General features: G+C 39.1%; 1 protein-coding gene across 5 annotated transcripts in view; it reads right to left on the bottom strand.

Moving 5' to 3' along the window:
• The window catches only part of CCDC93 (CCC complex scaffolding subunit CCDC93), a 53,548-nt gene extending 42,071 nt beyond the window's left edge, over positions 1–11,477 (bottom strand). For 4 of the 5 annotated variants that reach the window (XR_013957200.1, XM_080620952.1, XM_080620953.1 and 1 more), the window contains exons 1-5: positions 11,338–11,477; positions 10,044–10,157; positions 8,241–8,335; positions 5,716–5,827; positions 322–420 (exon numbers count right to left, since the gene is read on the bottom strand). Coding sequence is in view for 4 of the 5 variants with exons in the window: in XM_080620952.1 (XP_080477078.1) it covers positions 322–420; positions 5,716–5,827; positions 8,241–8,335; positions 10,044–10,157; positions 11,338–11,379 (462 nt within the window). In the remaining variant the exon portion in view is untranslated. Of the gene's footprint in view, positions 1–321; positions 421–5,715; positions 5,828–8,240; positions 8,336–10,043; positions 10,158–11,337 lie in introns of those variants that run through there. The other variant, XM_080620955.1, reaches the window with a different exon arrangement.
• Positions 11,478–25,748: the final 14,271 nt, after the last annotated feature.

Here is a 25,748-nt window from a genome sequence, read left to right as displayed (position 1 = left end):
CACAGCTCCAGTCACACAGTTAGGCTGTATATACTGCACAGAGGTCTATACCCACTCCAGAAGCAACCTACCTGGCATGTCAGACTGACAGAAAAGTACCAAATATTGCAGAAAAACTAACGCAACTATAAAGCAAAAGTTAACAAGTATCTATGAACTCTCTCTCATAACATTTTGAATTTGTACATGGATTCCTCTAGGACTGATTATGAAAACAATAACAAAGGCAGATCCGGTATATTGGGCTGATTTCAGAGCTGTGAAGCTGGTACTCCACCTAAGCATCTGACATAACAGAAACAAGAACTGGCTTAATCTTACCTCGGGTAGTCTATGAGTTTTTTGAAACTGTGATATTGAGTAAGAACGGATATAATCTCCCATTTCTTCCCTTGTTTCTATTGCACGTTTTACCAGCCACTAGAAAAAAAGAAAGTTTGTATCAATTGAAAGGAGGGGAAGTGACAGCGGCAAACAAACTACTGCATAATCGGTTTTAATTTTTTTGCATGATAAAAGCTAAAGGCACATTTTAAGCACACAAACAAGAACATATATTTGTAAACATGGTAATTCAGAGATCTGACAAAGTGCTTCAGTATTAGCTATTTCATAAACTTGATATTTGCTCTTCTTCTATGTTCTAAAAATCTCAGTAGAGCAATCAGATAAAGCATAAGTTAAGAAATCACGTTTCTTCCTATAACCAGTTTTACATTTAAAACTCTAAATACCCTTCATCTTGCTGAACAATAGCAAACCATACAAACTTCAATGAGCCATACTGTTCACACCACAATGGGATTCAATAGTCCAAAGAAGAACAAACTGCCTTCCCTTATAAGCTCATTAGAGCAAAGTTCAGTATCACCCCCAGAAACCACTTTTCTAAATGTTATTTGTAAATATTGTATTGTAAAATTACTTATTTTGTTGCATGATTTACTCTTTTTTAGCTTGCACTGTAACTTCTCATATACTGACTTGCTTTTGCATTCTAACTATTTTTGTTCTAGTAAGTATGGAAAGAAAATTCTATTGTGAATTTCAACTATTAGGAATTCTTAGTTGACAAATTCATTTATAAACAAAACCATATGAAATCTTCTCAAGCATAACCAAAATTCACTGGAATTTTGCCAAATGGATTACTGTAATCCAAGTATTTGTATCTTCAATAAATTCATTCCAAAAAAGAAAAATTAAGAGTGTCTGTGGAACAGAAATGGATGTGGGCCACTTTAAACATTATCCGTTTAGCCTGCATCTTTAAGAAAGTGAAAAACCCACAAGATATACCCTCAAAAAAAAAACCAACCCTGAAGTGCCCTCCCAAAAATCTGAGTTGCATAAAACTTACATTCTAGCGGAAGACATCTACTACTTAAGCTAAAAGTATGTTTTTAAAAAGTACATTTCATCACACTAAGTAGTTATAGTAGCTATATTATTATTACTTGTTAAACATTAATAATGTTAATATAACAAAATAATGTAATTATGAAAATATAGAGTAATACATAATATAGAAAAATACATAGTATTTCATGAAAGAAAGGAATGTTAATTTTCTGGCTTTTTCTTTTCATCTATACCATGGAATAGCCAGCATACTTCACAACTAACTAGATCAGGAGTTCAGTTGTACCAGCCTGCAAAACATACGTCTTCTTCTACCTTCAAAAAAACCTCAAAACTCTACTGTACTTTAAAAGCTATTAATCTTGTACTCCTACTAAGCAAGCCATACTGAATAAATAAGAAATCTCTCAGTTCTATGAAGCATTTAATTTACAGCACACATACAAAAATGTGTCTGCATGCATACGGGGTTCACAGTGACAGAATGCCTGAGGCTGGAAAGTACCACCGGAGATCATCCAGTCCAACCTCCCTGCTCAAGCAGGGTCACCTAAAGCACATTGCTCAGAATCGTATCCAGACAGCTCTTGAATATATCTAAGGAAGGAGACTCCACAACCTCTCTGGGCAACCTATCCCAATCATCCCTCTCTACTCCAAAGAAGCCCTTGGGAGCATGATTTAAAACAACAGATATTCCAGGTGGCTTTTATACAGTCTGTGGGCTTTGTTACAGTCATCCTCCTATAAAGCAAGCCTGAACTGTTCATAGCACCCACCTCTATCAGCCTGAGTGGGAGGAGACGGGCTGAAGCTCTACTGGAATTTGAAGCAATTAGAAGTTGAACAGAAAATGCTCTTGGCTCTCAGTGCCAGGACCCAACACCGAAACTGTCTTGTATCACTCGTCCATTATACTCTGGCATAAGACACCATCTGGAACATGATCTCACCTCACTAATCTTGGCTGTATACCAGGTAGAAGTGAATATAGCTAGGTTATGTGCATTTCTATGATTCTTCTTTTCTATTACAGATCACTTACTGTTTTCAAAAACTACAGCTCCTCCATGAAAATATGTATCTTCAAGCCTATGAAATGTTCGAGAATAACCATGCCCATATAAGAAAAAAGACTTCTTCTGACATTTATAAGAACCACACAAAAAGCCACAAAAGACTGAAGTACATTTTAAATAGTGCTGAAGAAGATAAATCTTGTGGGCTGTTGACAGCCCATGCAGCAGGTCACATAAGAGATCAGATCAATCTCAGGATCCAAGTTTGAACCAGCAACTGTCTTCTCTGCTATAACCATGAGCCCCTGGAAAGTGAGGGGAAGCTGATGACAATGACAGGGAAAATGCAGACTAGTAATTAACAAAGCACATCTCAACACAAGTTTGTGTACATACTTTTCTCCGGGAATATAAGCAGAATTTACAAGTAAGAACAGCACCATTTTTGGCTGCTGAATTTTTCTTAGGGTGTGCATATATATACTGTTTTTTTGGTTGGTTTTTTTTTTTGTTTGTTTGTTTTTTAAAGTTCTACTACAGCCTATGGCAGTGAGCCAGCTCAATCTAATTTCTTCCTGTAGGGAAGGATTCATCTAAATTCCTCTCCCGTCATGTTCACCAGTCTAGCTTGCACAGTGCAAGAGCTTTTGGGACACAACGCTAGGTAGATGAAAGAGATTCTTTGGGGACTGATTTGAGATTTACAGATAGTAAGTGAAATTTTAAATTTAACAAGGAATTGAGTAAAATGCCATTATCAAATACATAAATCCTACATGCCATAGTGTGGTCAGCCTATTATAGCTCTTCTCTGGTCTTTTTCAGAACACAGTATACTAGTGACACCAATAAGTTTTCTTGAAAGCCTCTCTGGGTGGGGATGAATAAGGAACTAACAGTATCTGAAGCAGACAGAACTTCACAGGGACCTATCAGAAAGCCACAGTTTCTAAAAACAATCCTCTACATACAAAAAAAATAAGCTCATCAAGAATTCTTCACCAACTTTGGATTAGATATACCACTTAATGTTTTGCCTTTCCAGAGGCAAATATCCCAAATCAGGATTTTTGATCGAGCATGTCAGAGAATATTTCATGTTCTCACTTTCACAGAAGAATTATTCTTCCTGTGAAAGAAATCTTGTATCTGATAAATATGACCATTCATTACCATCAAGTGACCAGGGCAAGAAATTAACATGGGCTGGATTTTTTTTTTTTTTTCTTTGGTAGGAAATTACAAGTTTAGAAGTAAAAACTCACATTAACAAGATACAAACTTTCCACCTTAGGCAGCATCAGCACAGCTTGAAAGCTGTATAACAGTAGCACATACCATGTAACTTTATGTGGGGAGTGCAGTGAATGTGGGTTTCCTCCAAAGCCCCTTAACTAGAAGGTTACAGGAAATACACAACACGAAATTTTGCCACTTCTTATGAACTGGAATTTATATTAAACTCTTGCTAAATCCTTTCATAGGCAGGAGGTAAGGAGATATTTGATGAAAAAGAAGCTTGCTTAACAGTCTTAATTTTCCCTATTTATCAAAGTTAAATTCTGTGTGCTGATGAAGTAAAACAAAAAAATGATCATGAAATACCAAGGATTCTCAAGATACCACACGTAACTGGAACACATCACATGTTAGCTTAAACCTTAAAAAAAATGGAGAACTATGAGCATGCATATGTTCAGTTCATGGTGCTCAACTGACACACAGTAACAGGATCACATCACAGAATCATAGAACAGTTAAGGCTGGAAAAGACCTTAAGATCATCTCGTTCCACAGTCCCCCTGCCATGGGCAGGGACACCACACACTAAACCATGTCACCCAAGACTCTGTCCATCCTGGTCTTGAACACTGCCGGGAATGGAGAATTCACCACTTCCTTCGTGAATTCTGTTCACCGGCACTGTTCCAGTGCTTCACTACCCTTACGGTAACCTAAACTTCCCCTGTTTAAGTTTGAACTCATTACCCCTTGTCCTATCACTACAGTCCCTAATGAACAGTCCCTCTCCAGCATTCTTGTAGGCTCCCTACAAATACTGGGCGGCTGCTATGAGGTCTCCATGCAGCCTTCTTTTCTTCAGGCTGAACAGCCCCAACTTTCTCAGCCTGTCTTCACACAGGAGGAGTTCCAGCCCCCTGATCATCCTCGTGGACCTCCTCTGAACTTCTCCTCAACATAAAAAGGATATGGAACTGTTGGAACACCAGAACTGTACACAACACTCCAAATGAGGTCTCATGAGAGCAGAGGCCAGGATTACCTCCTTCGACCTCCTGGTCATGCTCCTTTTGATGCAGCCCAGGATACGGTTGGCTTTCTGGGCTGCAAACACACACTGCCAACGCATGTTCATTTTCTCACCGACCAACACCCCCAAGCCCTTCTCTGCAGGGCTGCTCTGAATCTCTTCTCTGCCCAACCTGTAGCTGTGCCTGGGATTGCTCTGACCCAGATGTAGGACCTTGCACTAGGCATGGTTAAACTTCATAAGGTTGGCATCAGCCCACCTCACAAGCGTGTCAAGGTCCCTCTGGATGACATTCCTTCACTCCAGTGTATCAACTGAACCACGCAGCTTGGTGTCATTGGCAAACTTGCTGAGGGCGCACTCAATCCCACTGTCCATGTCACTGACAAAGATGTGGAACAAGACTGGTCCCAACACCGATCCCTGAGGGGCACCACTCGTGTGGTGTCCCATTACCATCACCCTCATGGCCCTCCTCTGGACTTGCTCCAACAGCTCCAAGTATGTTGAGGACACAGAACTGTACACAGTACTTCAAGTGAGGTCAGAGCAATTTATTTTTCCACCCATACAGTTTTAGAGTGATACAAATGAAGGATGAATTAATCTCAAAGAAACAACCTCAGCTGGCTTCTGCCTTAGTCATATCCTTTTGATTGAATGACTATCTGCATAACTTACTCCATAAGCTTAAATACAGACTGCAAGATATTTGTTCTGTTTTCTAGTGTGGCAAAATGGATTATCAGATTCTGAAACAAGCTTAAATTTTAGGGTTTTTAGGCAGACATTCCATAAATGCAGAATCTTGACTCCACTTCAAAAAATGGAAAGAGTTTGGTGTGTGTTTTTCTTAAATGTGGATCAAACAACACATAAGAATTCTATCATCCGTAATGTCACTCAATTCTTTAAAAACATCCATTTAAACTACTTTTCTGTAATTATTCATTCCAAAGTTAAATAAAGAGCCAAGTAATACTACATATCTTTGTTAAGCTCTTTATGCAAAATTTTTTTAGCTTTTTTCAGCAAGGTACTGAAACATCACAGAACTATTACCTGTACAACAGGAAATATATGAATGAAATCCAGTCCCTGGATCTGATGTGGTTCCAAACGATGAGGACACTTCATTTTTGGCAATACTGATACAATTTTTTCAGTTAAGGCACTACAATAAAACAACAAACACACACATGTATGTATGCTACAATTTTCTTTTGTAACTTACAAATTATTTTTGCAAACGCAGAAGTTAGAAGGTTCCCTCTAGTGGCTTCCACTGTATACAGCTGTGAAGAGCAATCAAACTTCCATTTACAAAATAGATTTTAATTCTACTATATATACAGTTAGCCTGTGAAGAGGCGATTAAATCCCTTGTGATTTCATTTATAGTATTGCATACAAAATTTTAAGATCTGCATGTCTGGTGAGATAAAATACCCATGTTAGATGTATCTACAAACACCTTTGCATATTATAATATATGCATACATGAAAAAACACTAGTTTTAAGAACAGTTCTACTAAGTAAATGATATGCACTCAAAGAAAGTCCAGAATCAAATGAAGTACTTAAAAATTTGCTTAGTATAACTCCCCAAATATACCTTGATGTTACTACTGAAATTTTGAGGTTAAATATATATTGCACCTAAAAGCTAAATACACAGCATGCTTCATAGTTTTGAAGTGAGTAAAACTGAATTTGCTGGCAATCATCTTATTCTAACAGCTCAAGTAAGAGCTGGTAAAGCAAAAGGATTACCCTAACACAAGGGAGTCATTTACAAGACCATCAGACTGCTTCCACTGAATCCCTTATAGGGCAAGCTATTTCTCTATTTCTTTGTTGCCAATATTGTCAAACACATTTGTAAAGCAGGTGCCAGCACAGAGGATGAGCACTTGATTGGAAAAACTAAAACTACCTTTCCATGAACGAAAAAAATTAACTGGCCCAGTACTGACTTCAGTGATATTCAGTACTGCTCAATGTACAACTAATACTCTGTAAGAACAAAGGCGAGCAAGACATGAGGCAGAGACCAAAGTCTAAGAAAAGAGCCTGAAAAATTATACTTCTAAAGAGAAGTAAAAACCTTGACATAATTCTTATACGGCAATAGATTCAAGATCCTCTCCTAATGTGTTTCCATGTTTATTTCCAACCCAGCAATTAAATAATAGGACACCATCAAAATGTCTTCAGAATAATACTGCGAAAACACAACCTAACTTTTCCTTATCTTGAGAATATCACAGAAGCACTGAGCCACCACCAATATAAACATTTCAAGGACATCAAAACAGCCTATACTTCCACTCAGAACTCTTTAGATTTGCAAATAAATCGTTGTTCCTGGTTTGGGGAAGAAGCCTGATTTTTATTTTGCTAGTTTTGCATCCAGTTAGCTGGAAAAATAACAGAACATTTTGAGAACAACTTAACTATTTCCTACCTTGCTGTTCTTAAGGGTAATAAAGATGGCAATCACAAAAACTTGGCAATTATAAAAACCACCTTCAATCCTAGTCTGTACTTAATTCTGTGCACTTAATGCTTTATGTATTTAGTCATCTGTGATGATTTAAGTGTCTCATTAGAGACATTTATAATGTGCTACAGTCTTGCCAATGCTAAATGACTTTAAAGAAAAAGCCACAGAAGGACGTTTTTTCAACTACATTGATCAAACAGTTCTCTTCATGTAACTGTAACTTGACAGGCCAATCTTATTTCCTGCAAATTTTAATTATTGCTCTCTTGTCACAGAAATGCGTAAAGCAATAATGTAGTTTAGAATGTATTTCTTTTCTCATCATAAACAACATTTACAACCTCCTTAATACAGGAATTAGCTATCTTATGAGCAAATTCCATGCATAAGAAACGAATCAATCCAAAATGGTCTCACTGGGTCACCATGAGGAAGGAACTCCTCCTCAGTAACTCTTTCAGAAAGTGTCATACTTTAAATTGTTTGCTGATGCCTACAACTACAACTCAAAGCCATAAAGGAAAATCAGAAGTTATTTACACAGCAAAACTGCAGACAGAGACCTCAAGGAAGGTCTTCTAATGTTGTACTCCAGTTTCCAGCAGCATGGTCTCCCTCTGCCCTTTGTTTTGGCTTCAGCATCATCCCCTTGTGCCAGCACAAGCATCTGTACAGCTGCATAAAGAACTGGATCCAGGAACTGGTTCACGTTAAAACTATATATTTTTTTTTTGGTAGGTTTTAATCTGGATCAGATCCCAATCCAGTTCAAAGTACAGCCCCACAAATACTTTCACTGCTTAGTAGGGATATAAGAACATGCAGCACAGAGGGAAATAGCACTGTCTTTTTTGGAATAAGCTTCTTTCTGGTTCTAGAGTTTGTGGAACTACAGTCTGAGAAATCCAGAAACAAGTGCAGTATTTTACAAACAAATGGTCTTGAAAAACAGGAAACCTGGACTAAAAATCTTTTTTATAAACAAGCAAGTATCGGCTAACTTTCCCCCCACACCACCCACTTCTTTTCCAAGAAGAAAAAGAAAAAAAACCCGCCACACCTACCATTTAACCAACTTACATTTTTTGACCAATAGTAGAGTTTTCCTGAAACAATAAATCAACATCAATATCAAAGCTGCATGTAGTGATGCACCACGTCATGCCACCTACCACCTACCAAAGGACCAACAGCGTAGTTAGTTCCATTTTAATTTGAAGAACTAAACCCAAGTACATCTTAAAGGCTTTATTTATTATAGAAACTACAGCTTAGTACTTTCTCCATCCTCAGTATTCTTACATGGAGACTAAAATATATACAAAAAGCAGACAACTTCTACATGTAACACACATATACAAGAAGAAACATAAATATAAAAAACAGCAGTTAGTGACATTCTAAATTCCTCTCTTACCTTTATGTTAGTTTTGACACAGTTCTCACTAAAAAATCCAAACCGATAGATAAAACACAGCGGTATCTTAAACTACATGGTCTTTAAAAAGTGACTGTATAAAAATTTTGTCAAGGATCATAATTTCTGTATTCATATATTTAACTTTTATATATAACCATTGCTACTATTATTCTTTGCTTGCTAACATAAGCAACACCAAACGCTAGGCACAGTATCAACATAGCAATGAAAACCACCAGCTCTGCAGAAATTTCTATTTCAGGCGCTATTCCTAGAGCTACTTGGCATATTTAAACTCCCAAGCCATTTCATCAACTTTACATAAATTACATAAATATTTAAAGACAGCCTGCATAAACATATGCAAGTTAACCTAAATGTATGCAAAGGCAATCATAGAAATAGGGATTAAAACGTGGAATAAGTTACCAACATCACACAGCAACTTAGGGTGTTTTATACAAGGTTTTGTAACACATTACCCTTCTCATTACCCTCTGCAACAGTTAACCAGTATCCCTTTTACACTAGCATCTAGATTATTTTCAACAGCAATTCTCATTATTGTATAGGTTGGGCATTGTCAAGAAAAGGTAACTTTGCAATTGTATTTAGGCAAGTATACACCTGATACAACCATTTCGACACATAAATGCAGTAATATTACATCCTAAGGTGGTCTCCTTGGAACTACTTTGTGTTCATGCACAGCCTTCTGACCAGCTAAGGTCAGTAATGCCAAGAAGTTCGAAGAAACTAAAATTGCATTGAAAAGTACAGCTGTGCAACGATTAAAGAAATAGCAGAAAGCAGGAGAGTCTATTTCAGGGCTGCTGTAATTCCGTGTTTTCAAACCTTGGTTCAGGAATTTCTCACAGAGTCAGCACTCAAATGATTCAGAAGTCTCTTTTCAACCTGAACTTTGCTCACTGCAAGTATCACATACTTCCTTCCTAGGACAATGAAAGGTTAACGTACATAACATTCTAAAGATATGTAAAAACAGCCCAAAAATAGTCTCACTAGGCTAACTGCTCCATTCTTAAACAGACCTCTCAAGACAAGTATTTCCTCATTTCTTACAATATTTCTTTTTAAAATTACCATTCTATCTCCAATTATCAAGTCTTTCTAGCTATTATAACTGGAGCTGAGAGAGGGGCAAAACTCCCCATATATGACTATAACTTAGGCTGTAACACCCACAAAAAAACCACACCAGCAATTAGTTGCATCCAGTTGTCTCCTTTAAAACAGGCCTTGTTACACAAAATTGTTTTTCAGACTGAGGAGTTCCTATCTGTCTGAAACTAGGTCATTTACAGAATTATTTACATAGGAAAGCCTCTTATGTTGCAAGCGTCTTCTTCTTTAAAGTCACCTAGAACTGCTAAACTACCCAGCAAAAAATGTCTAATCCTCATACACTTAGAAAATTGAAAGAAACATTGCACTGGTCTCACCTTGTCAAAGGGTGATAACCCTTTGATTCTGGCTCGAAAATACCCAGCGGCCACCAACAGTTCCAAAATTTCAGTCAACTTGATGTTTTGCTCCTCATCTTCTCTCGTTTCAACCTGACAAACGAACAACAGAACACTAATTCTTTGTTTCTCTTTCATTCTTTCCATTAATATTTTCCAAAGTTTATCTTAGTACAAACCATACATCAGGGAAAAACCTGACTTCCATTAGCAACTGGGTTGTTAATTTGAAAAATGTTAAAGAAATAGGCAATGCATTTCTACATGGATTTAACAACACTTTTTTTCACCCAGTTAAATACTTTAATCTGCTTTTGCCGTTCAAACTCTTGGTCTACTGCTTGCCTCTAGCTAGACAGACTGCTACTATTGTTACAAGACAGTTATCTATTCTCCTTTTTGCACACTTGTTCCAATTTCAGGGCTCACAAAACCATACACCTTAATTTAACACTTCTATAACTTTTTTATAAAAACATGAGAAATTCATGTGGAATTCCACTTTTTGGGTAATGCAATTTTAAGCAAAGTGCAGCAGTAACAAAAAAGTAAACTCTGATGAGTAGCCTGGATAGTTTCAGTGCTCCAAAGCCTTATCAGCGCAGCAAGCCCGTAAAAGCACTTTTGTCCCCACGTTACAGGATGAAACCCTACAGCTCCAAGAATATATATGATTTACTAGAGACGCAGAGCCCACAAACACCTCAGATCCAGCCAAGAGACATCTAACAGGGCTTCAGGTCTCCCCTCTGAGGCTGCAAGGATGCGCACACAGTCACACACACACAGACACAGCCAGAGAGACACACACACCCCCACCCCCCACCATCCTCTTCCCCAAAGTCTTTTCGACAGCCTCCTCCTCTTCTTCTCGTCTCCCTCCCTCCCTCGGAAATATGTAAAACCTCGCAAGAAGAGGGGACAAGGAAACGCCATGGTGCGCAGGAGGTGACCAACACAGGCGCTGCCAGCAGCCCCACAGGCCGCCCCCGGGCACAGGGCGCACAGGAGCCCGGCTCCCCACGCCCCGAAGGACCGCCCTCACGGGGCTGGGGGCCGCACGCGCGCAGGGCCGAGCCCGCTCAATAGCCATGACCCACAGGTTCCCGGCACAGCCCCAGCCCGCGGGAAGGCGAACAGGGGAAGGAGCAGGCAGGGAGTCTGGGGAAGCCAGTGCAGCGAGGCCGGAGAAGCAGCGGGCGGCCGCGCCTCGCCAACGCTGCTCAGCCTAACGCTGGGGGGAGGGAGGCTGGGGGAAATGCCGACACGGTACCTCCTGGGGAGCCTGGTACTCCTGTCCCCTGGGGACGACCATCGTCCTCCACCTCCGGCAGCCTGCGCCCAGCCGCTCAGCCTGTCACGTCCGCTTCCCCCCTGCCGCCGCCGCAACGCCCGGGCGAAGAGGTGTTCCCAGCCGGCGGCTGCCGGGTTCCCCCGCCCCCGCTCAATGGTTCGCCCGCACCCTCCCTGCGTACAAGCGCATCCGGGCCGTGCCATTCACGGCCAAAGGGGTGTGGGGGAAGGAGGGCGGGGGCTGCGCGGCTCCCCGGCGGCTCATGTGACTGACTGCATGGAGCGTAACCGCCGGAGAGCTGTCCCGCCCTCGCCCGCCTGTGCCCGCGGGAGGCGCCCCTGCGCGCTTCACGGAATACCCGTGTGCCCACGGCTGCGCCTGGGCCGCGCACGGCCTCTTCCCGCCCTGCTGGCACCCGCTGGTCCCGGGCGCTTGCTTCTGTTCTGCTGGTGGTCGCCCGCCCTTCTCCTTTTATCTTTTGCAAGGGGACCTGAGGCCTTTCACTGGCATGGAGAAGAAGCTACTGAGTGCTCTATGACCTGAGAGATCGGCCCCTCGTGACCCACAGGATGCTTACCCGCCTCCATAGCCACTGGGTTTCGTTTGGTCACCTGACAGCTGAGGGGGATTTAGCTACGTGTCTCTCTCCTGCACACAGCTCCCATGCCCAGGACCCTTTGTGCCTGCCTAACATGGTTCTACCTCAGCCTTGGGGCAGCAAGTGTGTTTTGGGGCCCATGTATAAGGGTAGCGCTGTTGGGAAGGTGAGCACCTGTTTGCCTTCAGGGACCGGTTATGCTGGAGCCTGGCCTCCCATTGCATGTTCACCAACACTAGCAAGCACTACAGCATGATGGGTGTTCATTGGTAGTGCCAGTGTTAGGAAGGGGTGTCTGTGCCCGAACACCATTTGGTCACTAACACCTGTAAAATTGCACCAATGCACAAGGATTTATTGGGTGAGCACAGTCTGGTAGTGAACTCATCCACAGCTCGGCAGCAGGGTAAACTTTCTTGTCAATGCCAGCTTCGGAAATACCTGACAGAGGTCTCTTTTCACACCTGCCCCATGTGTTCCATTTCTAGGCTCCTGGCCGTGCACAGAGCATTATAAAAAATAAACTGTGTAAGGCTGTGGCTGGAAACATCTCTGAGAGGTGAAGAAACAAGCCACACAAGAGCATTGTTTCCATCCATTGAAGGGCAGCGGAGCATACCCAAGCCAGTCCACACCAACTGCTGCCCTGACAGAGTAATCAAAACAATAATAATAAAAGCAAAAATATGCCAGGCTGGCCCAGGCTGTGTACTGGTGTAACGACAGGCCACATCTTAATTAGAGTTGCAGAAAACTGTTATGCTGCCCCACAGGCTAACATGCTCACCAGAGCAATACTGCTTTCTGCTCTTTGTCTGCCTTCTCACAAAGAACTGTACAGCTGTAATTTGATTGTCATGCAGAGGAAGGCTCAAACAAACAAGGAAATGAAAAACAGGGACGAGAAGAAGGGTTGAAAGAGAAGAGTGTTAGGAAGGGATGTATGTGACCTTCAGACGCAGTGGCCACCACAGGTTATAAGATAACTACTGAAAAGAAACATCAACTTAGAAAAACGCTTCCTGAGCCATCATATGGTCATAAGACTTTTTTTCAAAGCAACACACTAAATACAAAGGGTAAATAAAAAGCCAAGGGTAGTATAAACTAGGGGCTTAAGTAGTAACTGAGTATTAGACAAGGTTTGAAATTATATACTTGCAGAAATATAATAGGTTCTTTTAATTTGCTTTCTGTCTATGCGACCACAAGGAGTGGAAACATTTTTCTCCTTTACAGTGAAGACTTGAATGTTCCTTCACCTGGTACATGGTTAGGAAATGAAAAGGAAAGTTAGGAAAATAATAATAAAAAAAAAAAGTATCTGTTGTCATTGCAACTCATATTTGATGACTTGAACCTCAAATCATTGCTTCCCAATACCTAATTGTTATGCAAATTCACCCTGTTATCCAGACAGAGCCATTGTCCCCTATGACATTCAGATAATCAATCTTCTAAATACCAATTAGGTTTAAAAATAGTCCCAAGAGGGGTACCATCTAAAAAAGAAAATCCTCCCTTCCTTCAGATCTTTAGATTTTGTGCTTGCAAATCTCTAGCAGGTTCAGCTTTTCCTTTCCCTGCTCTGTTTTGATCTGTGAAGGTAAGCAACCTCTGGTTCTTGGTACAGCTGCTTTGAACAATCCTGTCTTGATTTTTGAATTTCATTAATCTTGACCCCATGAGGCTGAGCTAAAAAGCTTCCTCCCTTTTATGATAACCACATGATTTATTTAGCTGTTCAGCCTGGACTTCTGACAGCATCAGAGTTGGTCACAACTGAAAATAGGTTTCAGTGTATCTTTTAGCACATACTTGGTTTTTCTTTTAACAAGAATTAAGACAAGAGATGCGGTTAAAACAGCAACAGCAAGGGCTTCACTCTTTTTTGTGCAGGCACAGTTAGATAAATAAATAGACAGACTTTAGTAATTTTCCAGTGTTTCCATGCTGAGAAGGTCTAAAAGAATTTATTTCCATAAATTCTGCATGATAGATAAAGTAAGTATAGCTCCCTGTGCAATGGTCCTTTGTATAGCATCTTTTTGTTAGGGCTAAATGTTCTTTTATGTATACCATAAAATGAAGTGTCATGGATAGATCTTGGGAGTAAATGGAAAGAATTCCACTGAATGCATTGGACTATGGACCTCAGTAATGCCATGACTGCATCTCCTGAGTTGTATGCCCAGTTACAGGAGAAGCTGAAGCCAACTGTAGGAGACAGAACCCAGTTCCACAATCAGTTTCAGTTTTTGCATTGTTTTCTGCGGCTCATCTACTGGACAAGCTCTGTTTTCAACCGATTTTAATGTCTGGCAACTCCAGCACAGAGATCACTTCCTGATCCCTAATGAAATGACTTCTGCCATGAAAGTTTCCATCTAGATTTCTGGAATTAGCAATACTGCCGGGAGCCATATCATCCTCTGTGTACATTTATTCTTTTTTTTTTAGTTGTCGTCTTGGTCATATCCCTTTTCTTTACAGTTATTCAGCTACTCTTGATCTATTGTTTGAGATGTAGTAGATAGTAGATTCAGTAGGCAATTGCAAATTCCCAATTATCATCAGTGGAAGTGAGACTGTGCACTGTGAAATGAAAAAGTCACAGACCTGTTACAGTAGCCATTGTGCTAGAGGCTGCAGCAGAATGTTGCATCCCATCAAACAGACTGATATATTTTGCAAGGTGTAGTGCCATTTCAGCAATAACATCTAACATTAAATAGTGATTTTTTAAACATGCCCACTATCACATCCATTGATGACATCTAGAAGATAGAGTCCCACAAAGATCCTATTCAGTCTCACCTCTGAATGATTCCTATTCACAGCATTTAGTAGTTTAAAAAATTCAGGGAGACAGGATGACATGTTTCTTGAAAATTTTGTTTGTGTAATTTTTAGTATTTTTTTATTAAGATTGGCAGTGGATATTTTTGGCTCACTCACCAAGCTGTTAGTTTATCCCAGCCATGCACAAGGCAAGCACAAATAACACAGGAGGGAGTAATGGATGAGAAAACAGAAGCAGCTCCTGTTCATGGTCACCTTCCTGGTGATGTAGTTAGCAAATGGCCAAGAGATAGTTCCTTTTTAAGCAGGAGGAAAAGGGAAAATTTTATGGCCTGTGGAATTTCTAGAGGATAATACAGTCCAATAGTGAAAATGCTGATGTTCTGGTAAAAAGAAAAACCAAACAACCCAACAAACACATCATGGTCTATATGACAGAAGTTGACAAAATTGGTGGCTGGTCCTCTCTACAGTTTCATCTGTGCAAGCTCTTTCATAGCAGTCTGCCTGAAGAATAAGAGAATGTTATAACTAAGTATCTGATTAATACTAAAGTTTTTACCAGACTTCTTTCTGTTTTGGTCGCATCCCTCAAAGACCGGGGTCAGAATATGCAAGTAACTAGTCATTTTGGGTACTTCAATTTTTAAGAAACTTTACGAGGAGCATGATTTTCAGAGAGTGCCTACTGTGCCCAATTTGAAAATCAGGCTGCTGAGGAGTTTCTCAGTTTCTACATGGGTACACGTTGCAAAGTCCAGTTAAGGAGAGGTGCAGTACACCTTGACACAGAGTAATGACTTATAGCAAAGTCTGTTTGGGACAGTGCCATTACACATCACCTCTTCTGAAAGTCTTGGGTCATCTGTAGCTGTCACAGTCAAGAAAAAATAATCTATGGGAGAATTAAGTGGTTTTTGTGACATATCATCCATGGAACAATTAAAAAGATAAAAAGAAAATGAGAACAGTTGCACTTTAAGTGCATCACACTGCCCTCAATTTGGGCCAGGATATTAAATTTGAGATTTCAGCTGTGATTGTGATGTAGCACTGGGGAGAATTTTTTTAATTTTGATTTTATATTTAGACTGGGCAAATCTGATTTGGAATTGTTGGAAAACAAAAAGCTCAGGAATTTAAAATATACTTTTAAAAGGTAAAACTTTTCCCAACAGAATCACACTTTAAAATTTATTTGGTGTTCAAAGATTAAAAGTATAGAGGTTGTTGGATTGCTGGCTGTCTTGGAACAAATCCTTAAAAAGGGGCAGAGAGGCATATATTTTCTCTGTGCCTTTTTTAGGCAAAATATATGGATTTAGACTTTACCTTCTTTGTGTCATAATAGTATGGCACATGTTCCACTTAAAATAGTTGTTAAGAATGAACAGTTAAGTTCTGTGGCAGAGTCAGATAATCTAAAACAGTAACAGACTTCTCACAGGTATACCTCACTCCCAAGAGAAAGAAAATCTCAAGTGAAGGAGTTTCTTTGGCTTTCTCTTTCACGTCAGTTTTTGTGAAAGAGAATTTAAAAGGCCCAGAAGTAGTAAGATGAGCAAGAGAAACTATCAGTGATACAGAGGTAGAAAGAACAGAAAGGCAGAGATACAAGATGAACACTTGAAGTGTAACCTTGAAGACAGCTAAGCAAAAAAGGAAAAGAGGCTGAAGGCTGAGTGGAAAGGCATGTGAAGTACGGAACAAAGACATTTCCACTTGCTTGATTTCTGTTTTATTCCAGTAAACAGGACTTCACCATTTCTGTGAATTACAGTTACTGCATCAACAATTTAAATTTAGAATGATCTGCAGCCTTTTGTGATGAAAAGGTTTGGATGAAAAATATTAACTTTTATAAATCCTCCATCTTCTTCCTATACTAGTGTCTCATTATGGCACTATAACAAACCTTTAAGATATCCAGGACCACACATAAGCTGCTTTACCATGCAGCTTGCCTGCAGAAAAAAAAATTAGCTGTATATTCTGGGTAGACATCAAGTTTAACTTGAGTAATTTAAACATGTATATGTGGTTTGAAATGAAACAGTTTCACAGAACATCGTTTTTCAGGAATTTTAGCCTGACTGCAACTTGACCCTAAATGAAGAGCAAACTTTGCTACTGTTCACTCTACTCCCTCCATCTTCAGACTACTTCTAAGCGGTAGACTCTGACATAATCCAGAACTGCCGTTAGAAAAACCTATCTTTTTAAGAATCAAATCTTGCAAAGGCACTTTGACAAATGGTGGAAGAGCACCATCTGGTGACATCAGGCACATCATTATATTCTGCTGTCATTAGAAAAATAAATTCATGATGTACAGCTTGCATTTTGGAAAACCTGTCTAAATGTGTTTTAAAATGCTTTAATTCATTATTCAATTGTGCATAGGAGTACAGGAGTGAACTTCCTGAAAACAAACCTGAGCTGACAGTGACCCTATCTCTACTGTCGCTTCAATCACTGAGAAGTTCTTGTAATTTGAATCAGACATTTTCTGAGTTGTTTTAAGGCGCTTTTTTTTTTTTTTTTTTTGGAGGCTTAGGAGCAGATTTTATGGGCACCATGAAATGGAGTCCCAAGTTTTACTGCACTGGACATTTCAAGGTTTTTCTGTGTGTGATCCAAGTATTATCTTACAATGTTCGAGAAACTTGGCTTAACTGTCTTTTCAGAGATTTTTTCTACAGAAGCAATTATTAAGAAAAATTAATTACCTCTTGCCATTCTAGCTATTCGGAAGTAAGGAAAAAGGATGAATCTTAACCTGACTGTTATTTGCAAATCATAGCTAATTTCAGCACAAATTGAACCTGAATATGGTAACAAACAAAATACATGATTTTTCTGAATATGTTCTTATTTCACAATGATGATGGCACTCATTTTATTACAGTTCAATGGCAAGTTCATGTGAGTTTAGTTAGGAATTATTAAAAGCAGTTAGAAATTATAGTAAGCTTGGAAAACACTTTCTGGAATTTTAGACTGCACAGAACTGTTTTTCTATGGCTGTGGTTTGTGCGGGCTAACTCTCTCACACTTCAAAAGCTGTGCAAAACTCTTAAACCTCAGGGAACCTTGCCAGAAATTAGATAAAGGTCAAGAATGTGAGAACCATGAAAGGTATTAACTGTTACATAGGAGTCAAATGCACGATTAATGAAAAACATGGTTATATAATTACCAAGTTATTTTAAAATTTATCATATGATCTTGGTCCACATGTTGAGTTAATCTTTTATTTAATAAGATAATAAAGCATTACGTCTTCAAAGTGGAAAGATAATAATCGGAATGTCACCTATCATAAAACCGTGCAACATGTCTGTATAAGTCTCCACATAGTGTATGGTGATTATCCTGAAAGAAAAGTGGTATGTCCTGCTTCCTCCTACCACCTCCCACCACTTCAGCTTGTGATGCCATCTAGAAGTGTTAGTTTGTTTCAATATTGAACACACTGTAGTACAAACACCCAACTGGTAAGTCCACTGTTTTGTACAGTGAGCAATATTGAGGAAGGTTGCAGTAGTTGTTGAGTTGGAGAAAAATCAGTCATACTAAATGATAACTTAGAAAAGAGGTCCATTGCTGCCCAAAAGAATGAGGGAGCTTTAGCTTCCGATCTGTACAAGACTTCTAAAGCTTCTTAGAGGGCAAGAAGTCAAAAACAGAAGGCAAGAGAGACACAAGTCTAGAAGACCCAGATTCTAGCTCAGTTGTTAAAATGCCACCTTGTAGGGCTACATTCACAGTGAAGGTTCATCACGTTCAGTACTCTCTGCAGTTTGGAAGAACCTCTTGTGCAGAGACAATAGCAGGCTAGATAGATTGATTCATGATAGCTTTCTGTCCTATCTAATGGAAAGACCAGATGCCCATTGTGACCAGAAAGGTGTGTATTATTTACAACTGAGAGGCAACTTCAATGGGGGTTCTTGCTTTTAGAATCAGATATCTGCAGTTCAGTCTCGCAAAGACCTAATGTGACATACCAGAAGGGGAAGATTCCTCATTGGCAGATTTATGTGTTCCAGACAAGATTATTTCCTTTTCTCTGTGCCACAGTGATACCATTGCCATTATCTTGTGCATGTAATGTCAGTCATGTGGCAGCTTTGTTTGGAAACAGCCATGGATTGATGCTCTATATTGCATATCCTGCTTAGCTGCAATCTTAAAGGTATAATATCAGCTATCAGTGCTGCTTGTTTTTTTCTTTTTTTCTTTCACAATTGTTATCACAAAGGAATTAACTGGTTTGAGCTTGGATCTCTTTGAACCTGTTTTGATGCTAATTAAAGGATGGGCCATTTAAAAAAGAAACCTCTTGAGATTAGTATCAGTGTTATTAAACAACGGACATTAAAAATTCAGTATCCATAAATAATATAATCAACTTAAATCAGGTGATTTAATATATCTAAATCATATATCAATATGAAGTATTTTTCTATCTGCTTTTGGGGGGTTTTGCACCCTTGGAGGTTTTTTTCTCCAGCAACCACAAAATTAAGAAAACCTTTCTTGTTTGTTCCTTAATTAAAACAGAGACTTTCATCTAATCTCTTGATTCTGGGAGCTGGGCTTTAAACAAACATCATATATTGCAAGGCCCGTAATAAAAATGAAGAGAATTGGCAATGCCTTATTACACAGCTTCACATTCTTTGTGCAGGGCCACTTAGGACAAAGATTTACCTCTAAGGTTGTTAGCATTTTTCTTATCAGCCAACTCAAAAGCAGCAGTTTGGCTGACTCCAGTGACTGTGTTGGATTTTTTAATAGTTCAAGGCTAATGAGGTCTTTTTGTTGTAGAATTCTCCCAGCAATTTCTCCACTGTCTCCAGTAGTTCATATTCTTGTGCGTTTGAAAGGCTGGAAGTAATACGTCTGGAGTTATAGTGCCTATCCCCAAAGCATGCTCTTTTATCAGTGAATATGCCTTCTAGAAACTGAAGATGAAAGGGAATGACTTACTAACTTCCATGACTTTTGAAATTAGGAAAAAAGTTCCTACAGGTACACAAACACTTGGGCTATGCCATACACTCTCCAGTAGAGTTGATTCAGAATGGTTATTAAAATCACTACTCATTCACAAAGCAAGTATTAAAAGCTGCAGCAAGCTCTGCTTCCCATTGCTGCTGCCTTCTTTCTTGGGATTGGTGTTACTTTTGCTTAGTATATATAAGAAGTAGATGTTCAACTACCTCTTTTCTCTTAAATCTGCTTCAGTATAAGGAGTATAACCTCTTCCAGCTTCCTGTTACCTGGCACTGCTCTTAGAACTCATCGATACTCCTTTAGCACTGTACCCCTGGCTGTGATGACCTGCGGTTGCAGAGACATGTTGCTTCTCTTATACAGACTTTTTGTAAACTAGAATGCCACCCTATAAAACTGTCCATTCCGTGAAGGTGGACTTAGCAGATATTACTTCTTTTCACTTTGGGAAGCCTAGGGGTGGTGGGAAGCTTAGCAGCAAGCACTGAGCATTGTTATACATTGGCAGTTCAACATAGTTCATGTGGAACAGCAATGACTGAATCCAGTAACTGCTTCTAAGGGGGAGATGCAGCTGCCTCCTTTAATTCAGGGACTATAACTTCCACAGAGTGAATAATTAACCTTTTGCCTTGCCTATTGTTCTACTGAGCTTAAAGCCACTTCTCTGTTTCCAACTCTCCTGGCTAGACTCTCTCCCAGTTCTTTTTCTACTGCAAATTTAAAGAAAAATCTGACAATGCGTATTCTTTTTCATCAGTCTCTGCTTCCCTAGCTGGCTGCCTTGTAGTCACTCCTTTTGCAATACTTCTCACTTTGTATAGCAGAAAAAAAATGTGCAATTTTTTCATTTAGAAAGTAGGATGAAATGAGCTGCATATGCTCTATCAGAATATCACATCAGGATCCGCCTGCCTTTATTTCTGGAAGTGTGTATGAAGTGAAACAGCATGCTTCATAGTTGCTCAGAAAAAACAGGTCTGTGCTGATCTGTGAGAGAGAGAAAAGCCAAGTCTGCTTTCAGTAAGACAAAGTGAACTGGAAGTTTCAAACTGAGATGGCAATCAGTGGCTCAGATGCCATGCAGTAAGACAGAAGTCTTACTGCCTGTGATTTCCCATGAACTTGCCAGCAGAGGCATAATTTCAAGTGTTGAGCCAGATCTGAAGAGATGCTGGTTTGTAAAAGTCTACCTGCAAATATGCTGGGTGGTTGTGCAAAAGAGTGCATGTTCACAGGAGAAACTCCACTTGGTTCATAGGAGAAACCAAAGAAAAGAAGAAATGCATGGTGAAAGAGTTAGAGTCAGAACAGTTATTTTAACCTTATGGAGACAAAAAGTAAAATTAAGAAACCCCCCCATATCTCTGACCTTTTTTCCTTCCTCAGCTCTAGACCAACCTCTTTCCAAAGGGTTTTACTTAACTCTTTTAAGAGAATTTTGTTCCATGTCTCATACAGAGGTTTTTCAGATGATCTGGACATGAGTATGACTGTTAATACATTCTGATCAGCAGAACGTACTCTGGTGCTAACAGGTAACCCAATGCTGGATAATATTTTTTCCATGCAAATCTAGTTGTCCTGAGGGATGTTGTTCTACTTGGCAAACGGCATGTTGATGTTTCATTCTGATGCTTCTTCACTAAATTCCGTATCGAATTCACTCCATTTATAAGGCAAAATAAGATTTTTCTAACTGCCAGGCCTGCACTTAACACAGTATCTGAAAATTGAGCTACATTTTTTCACAGCCATATAGTTTGTAATTTAGCTTTGATAGCAACAGATATTCTGTGATCAGGACTAAACTGCAATTTTATTGCTAGGGCATAAGAGGAGATAGACTGTATCTTGCTTTTTCTACCACTATATTGATTATCAAGCCTTTTAGTAATTAAAAAAAAAAATCAGAAAAGCAAGGAGATTGTAGGTGTTGCTGTGGGGAAAGAGTTAATACTATAGTAGTAACCTGCTTCTGACAAGAGCCTATCCCTGACACTGCAGAGCAAAAATATACTGTTTGTAACAAATGTATATAACTGTATAATATCATTTACCAGATTAATTATCTAAACACAGTATTTAGGTTAATCTTCAAGTAGCCCTTTGTAGTAGTATTTTTGCTGAAAGCCTCAGCCAAAGCTTACTGAGGCTCCAGCCTCAGTAAGGCTTTTTACTCCAGTAATCCCTTTACTCCAGTAAAGGTTTCTGTTGCTTTATACTGAACCAGGCCAAAGATTTAAGTCATTGAGTCAAAGCTGGATAAATGTACATAGGAAGTAATGGAAAATATCATGCATTTACATATTTCCTATCTCTAACTGTACCCATCAATAGCAGAATACATTCTTTCCATAAACAAACTCTACTTTTTTTTCAATGCGTGGACTTCATGTATAGCCTTGATTTTTTGTGGGTGCAACCTATTACCCATACTAAGTGTACTTCTATTTGTTAAATACAGTGAAAATGCCAGCATCAAGAAATTGGACTGGAAGGAACTGACATACTGAATGACAAGAGCTGATGTTCGATCTGGTCCGGTCCTCTCTTCCTAATAAACTGCTGGTGCTTCCATTGCACAAAATGAGAGCTGTTATAATTACTGTTTACTTTTTGAGCTGTTCTTCTAAGCTAGGTGGAAAAGATGGGATTTTTCAAGATCTGTCTGAAAGAACACAGGGCAATAGTGCTGTGAAAAGGAGCATGAGGAATGCTTTCTCTCTAGACCAAAAGAGGGAAGAAGATGCATAAGAGAAAACATGCACAAAGAATGATGGAATGAGTTAGGTCCATGTTGCTGGAGTCTTCACAAGATGTGAGGGTGATAAAATGCTCCCTTAAGCAGGGTGTAGGCATGCACACAATAGCATCAAGCAGCAGTCTGTACTTCCTTTGGCTTCCTTAGGGTTTAGAAGGAACACAGCATCTCCTAGTCTACTGGAAGAACTCCTGCCAATAGTAGTGGCGCCATAGTGTCCTGTAGGACACAAGACTTATGGTCAAATATTTCCCTCCTGTGCTTTATAGCACAATCAAATGTAGAAGAGTTAGAAGTGATATGGCAATCCGTACCTGGGCACATTACAGATAAGTCCTGGGCCTGCAGTACGGCTTCCCTTCTTTAACAGCAGATGGCAGTGAAGTTAAACAAATAGTGGCAATAACTTGAGAAAATGTGTTCTGCCTGCTGCATGGGGTTGCTGCAGAGGGCTCACAGAGCTCCGTGCATATTCAGACAGTCCAGGGTTCATTTCCAGTGCACAGATCACCCGTGGCACATTCAGGTAGCAGAAAATATTAATTTATCCATAGCTGTTTGTAATCCAAGTCGTGCTTATTTTGTTTGTGATGTTTCTGGTCATAAAAACAGGAGAACAGATAGAATCTGTTACCATTTCTTTCTTACCTCCGTATTTAAAACCTATACATAGCTGAACAGATGAGGATGAAGCTCAGTTTCAAGTGAGTAAACTTTTATTCTTTATTACGTATCTTGTGCTACATCTGAGAGAATGAAGATACATCACTATGGCTTGCTTTAAAACTTTTATAATGCCTTTTTTTTTTTTTTTTTACTTCCAAAAAAGGTGTGTGAAAGAGTTAATAAGATATCAGTTTAAAGCCACAAGAACAAAGAGACTGAGAGTAACTTTTATAGTCCTACCTTACACTTTAAATTAATCTCACTTCTGGTAGAAGAACAGGAAAGGGGGTATTTGTTTTCCAATTTCCAGCAGGCGAATGATGGTGTCAGTATATTTGATTGCAAGTTTTAAGTTCCTCACCTAAAGTGAAAAATGAATGAAAAGATATTACAGATATCTACTTAATGTCATTTATATCTTAGTTCCATAGCAGTCTCATGAAAAAGCCAAGGCTTTGTGATTTCCCATCAGATGCTAGACCATCAAATAGAGTATCTATTTCTCTTATTTACAGCTCAGTGCTTGATCCACCTGAGGAAACACAGCACGACTCTCTCTCCATCATGTACCAAGGTAATTAATCCTGTATGATCATGCAAAGCATTTGAAGAGTGCCTTGCATACCACACTCAAGACCCAGATCTTAATTCTAAAACCAGTTCAAGATACTAGCAAGCTCTGGCTGAAGTCCTCAGCTATTAACAGTGATAATCTGAACGCCAATACTGCAATAGCAGAAGGAGAGGAACATTTCTTGTCCCCCTCTTTTGGACCATTAATGCTCTGCAACACAGACTTGGCTCAGCAGTTCTGTTCCTGAGGTATCAAGCCAGTGGGAACTGCTCAGGAAAGAGAGGGCTTCAAGGCTGCTCTCAAGAGTTTGATTGCCCTTACTGTAGCAGATATATACTGTAGCATATTTTCTTTTCAAGCTCATATTTACACCTACTACAGTCTTAATATGCTTTTAATCTTCCAGTTATATTAGAATTTTTGGTTAAAAATTGTGCATGACACCCCAGCAGATATATTTATAACAAGCAAAGGCACAAGTCCCAATCACTTGTGAAGAAAGCAGCCCTTCTAAATCTGTCAATCAATCCATGCACAAATTGCACAGCACATCAATTGCTTTTTAGGTTATTTACTGTGACTTATGTATCTGCCAATAAATCTAAAATATAGGTCAAAGAATATGTAGCTCAAGTAAATCCATAAATGTAGCAGAAAGGCTTCACTAACTACCTCAGACTGCAAAAGCTGAGGTCATTTCCTTGTTGTGAAAAATACTGAGGTCTATAAATTATTTTTATCACTTCTGGGGCAATGAAAACAGTTTCCCACAGACACTGAAAGTACAATTTTTTTTATTTAATATCAGAACACCACTTTTACACAGCCCTTAAAATATGAGGTCCAAGATTCTGCTTGTTCTTTAATGCCCCAATTCAGCAACATATTAAAACAGATGCTTCAGGTCCTGACGTTAAACACGTGCCAAAGGGCTTTGCTGCGTAGTCATAGATTGCTGAATTGGAGCCTAAAAACTAAATCTTTTCCCCATGAAACTCAGAATTTACCGTTCATTTTCATCTGAGGAAAACAAGGCATTTATTCAAACATAATACTAAAAAAAATTCAAAAACATTCAAAAAGGCTTCTCTTTCAGAGATCATTGGGTGAGCAATAGCTCTAGAGGTAAACCTTCGACAAAAGTTGATACATCATTTGTTGCAACAGTTTAGCTGGTGTTTATTGCAGATTTAGTTAGCATTGTTTCCTCAAAGAAAATAAATATACCTTGAACATGTAAAGAACATAAGCATGAGTGGTGAACGTCCTATAGAGAACTTTGAAGAAAACACTACTGAATTAACTTACAGTACATTTGTTAAACATGAGCAGCTCTAATAATGACATTTCATTTAACAATGCTCTTTGTCTTTTCAGTTCATCAGTTACCTATTTCAGTAATGAACTGCAGTCATACCATTCTGATTTTCTCCTAATGTAAAGCCTGAGATCACTTCACCTGCAGTGGAGCGTGATGCTATTATTCTGTTTGTAGCTTAGGAAAAAAGCTATAGAATATATCACAATTGTAATTGGCTAACAAATTTTAAAGTCTGTGATTAGTAAGGATACCAAGAACTTAATTTAGCTTTTAATAGAAACAAGTAAAATTTTAAAAAAAGGAAAAAGAAAAAATATGGTTGTAAATGTTCAGCATATCCATTTCATGAGCAGGGCAGTAAGTATTCAGCTGGAAAAAAAATGAGCCATGCATTAAACGTTATTTTAATTTTTATCAACAGTCCATGCATAGAACTTAACAGCAATGTTTTCAGTTAGGGATGAATAATCTCAGTAGAAAAAGTAAAATGGACTTGCCTGCTCTGTTTAAGGAGGATTTTCTGAAGAACTACAGGAAGTCAGATTAAGTGGGTAATATCCCACTTTGCACTATGTAAACACAAGGCAGATAAAAAATATCATGGGTCTACTTGATATGATCCGTAAGTCTTACAAGGGGTAAC

Source organism: Psittacula echo (genome assembly GCF_963264785.1).
Source record: "Psittacula echo genome assembly, chromosome: 6".
Taxonomy (NCBI): Eukaryota; Metazoa; Chordata; class Aves; order Psittaciformes; family Psittacidae; genus Psittacula; species Psittacula echo.
This window is presented reverse-complemented; position numbering and strand designations above follow the sequence as displayed.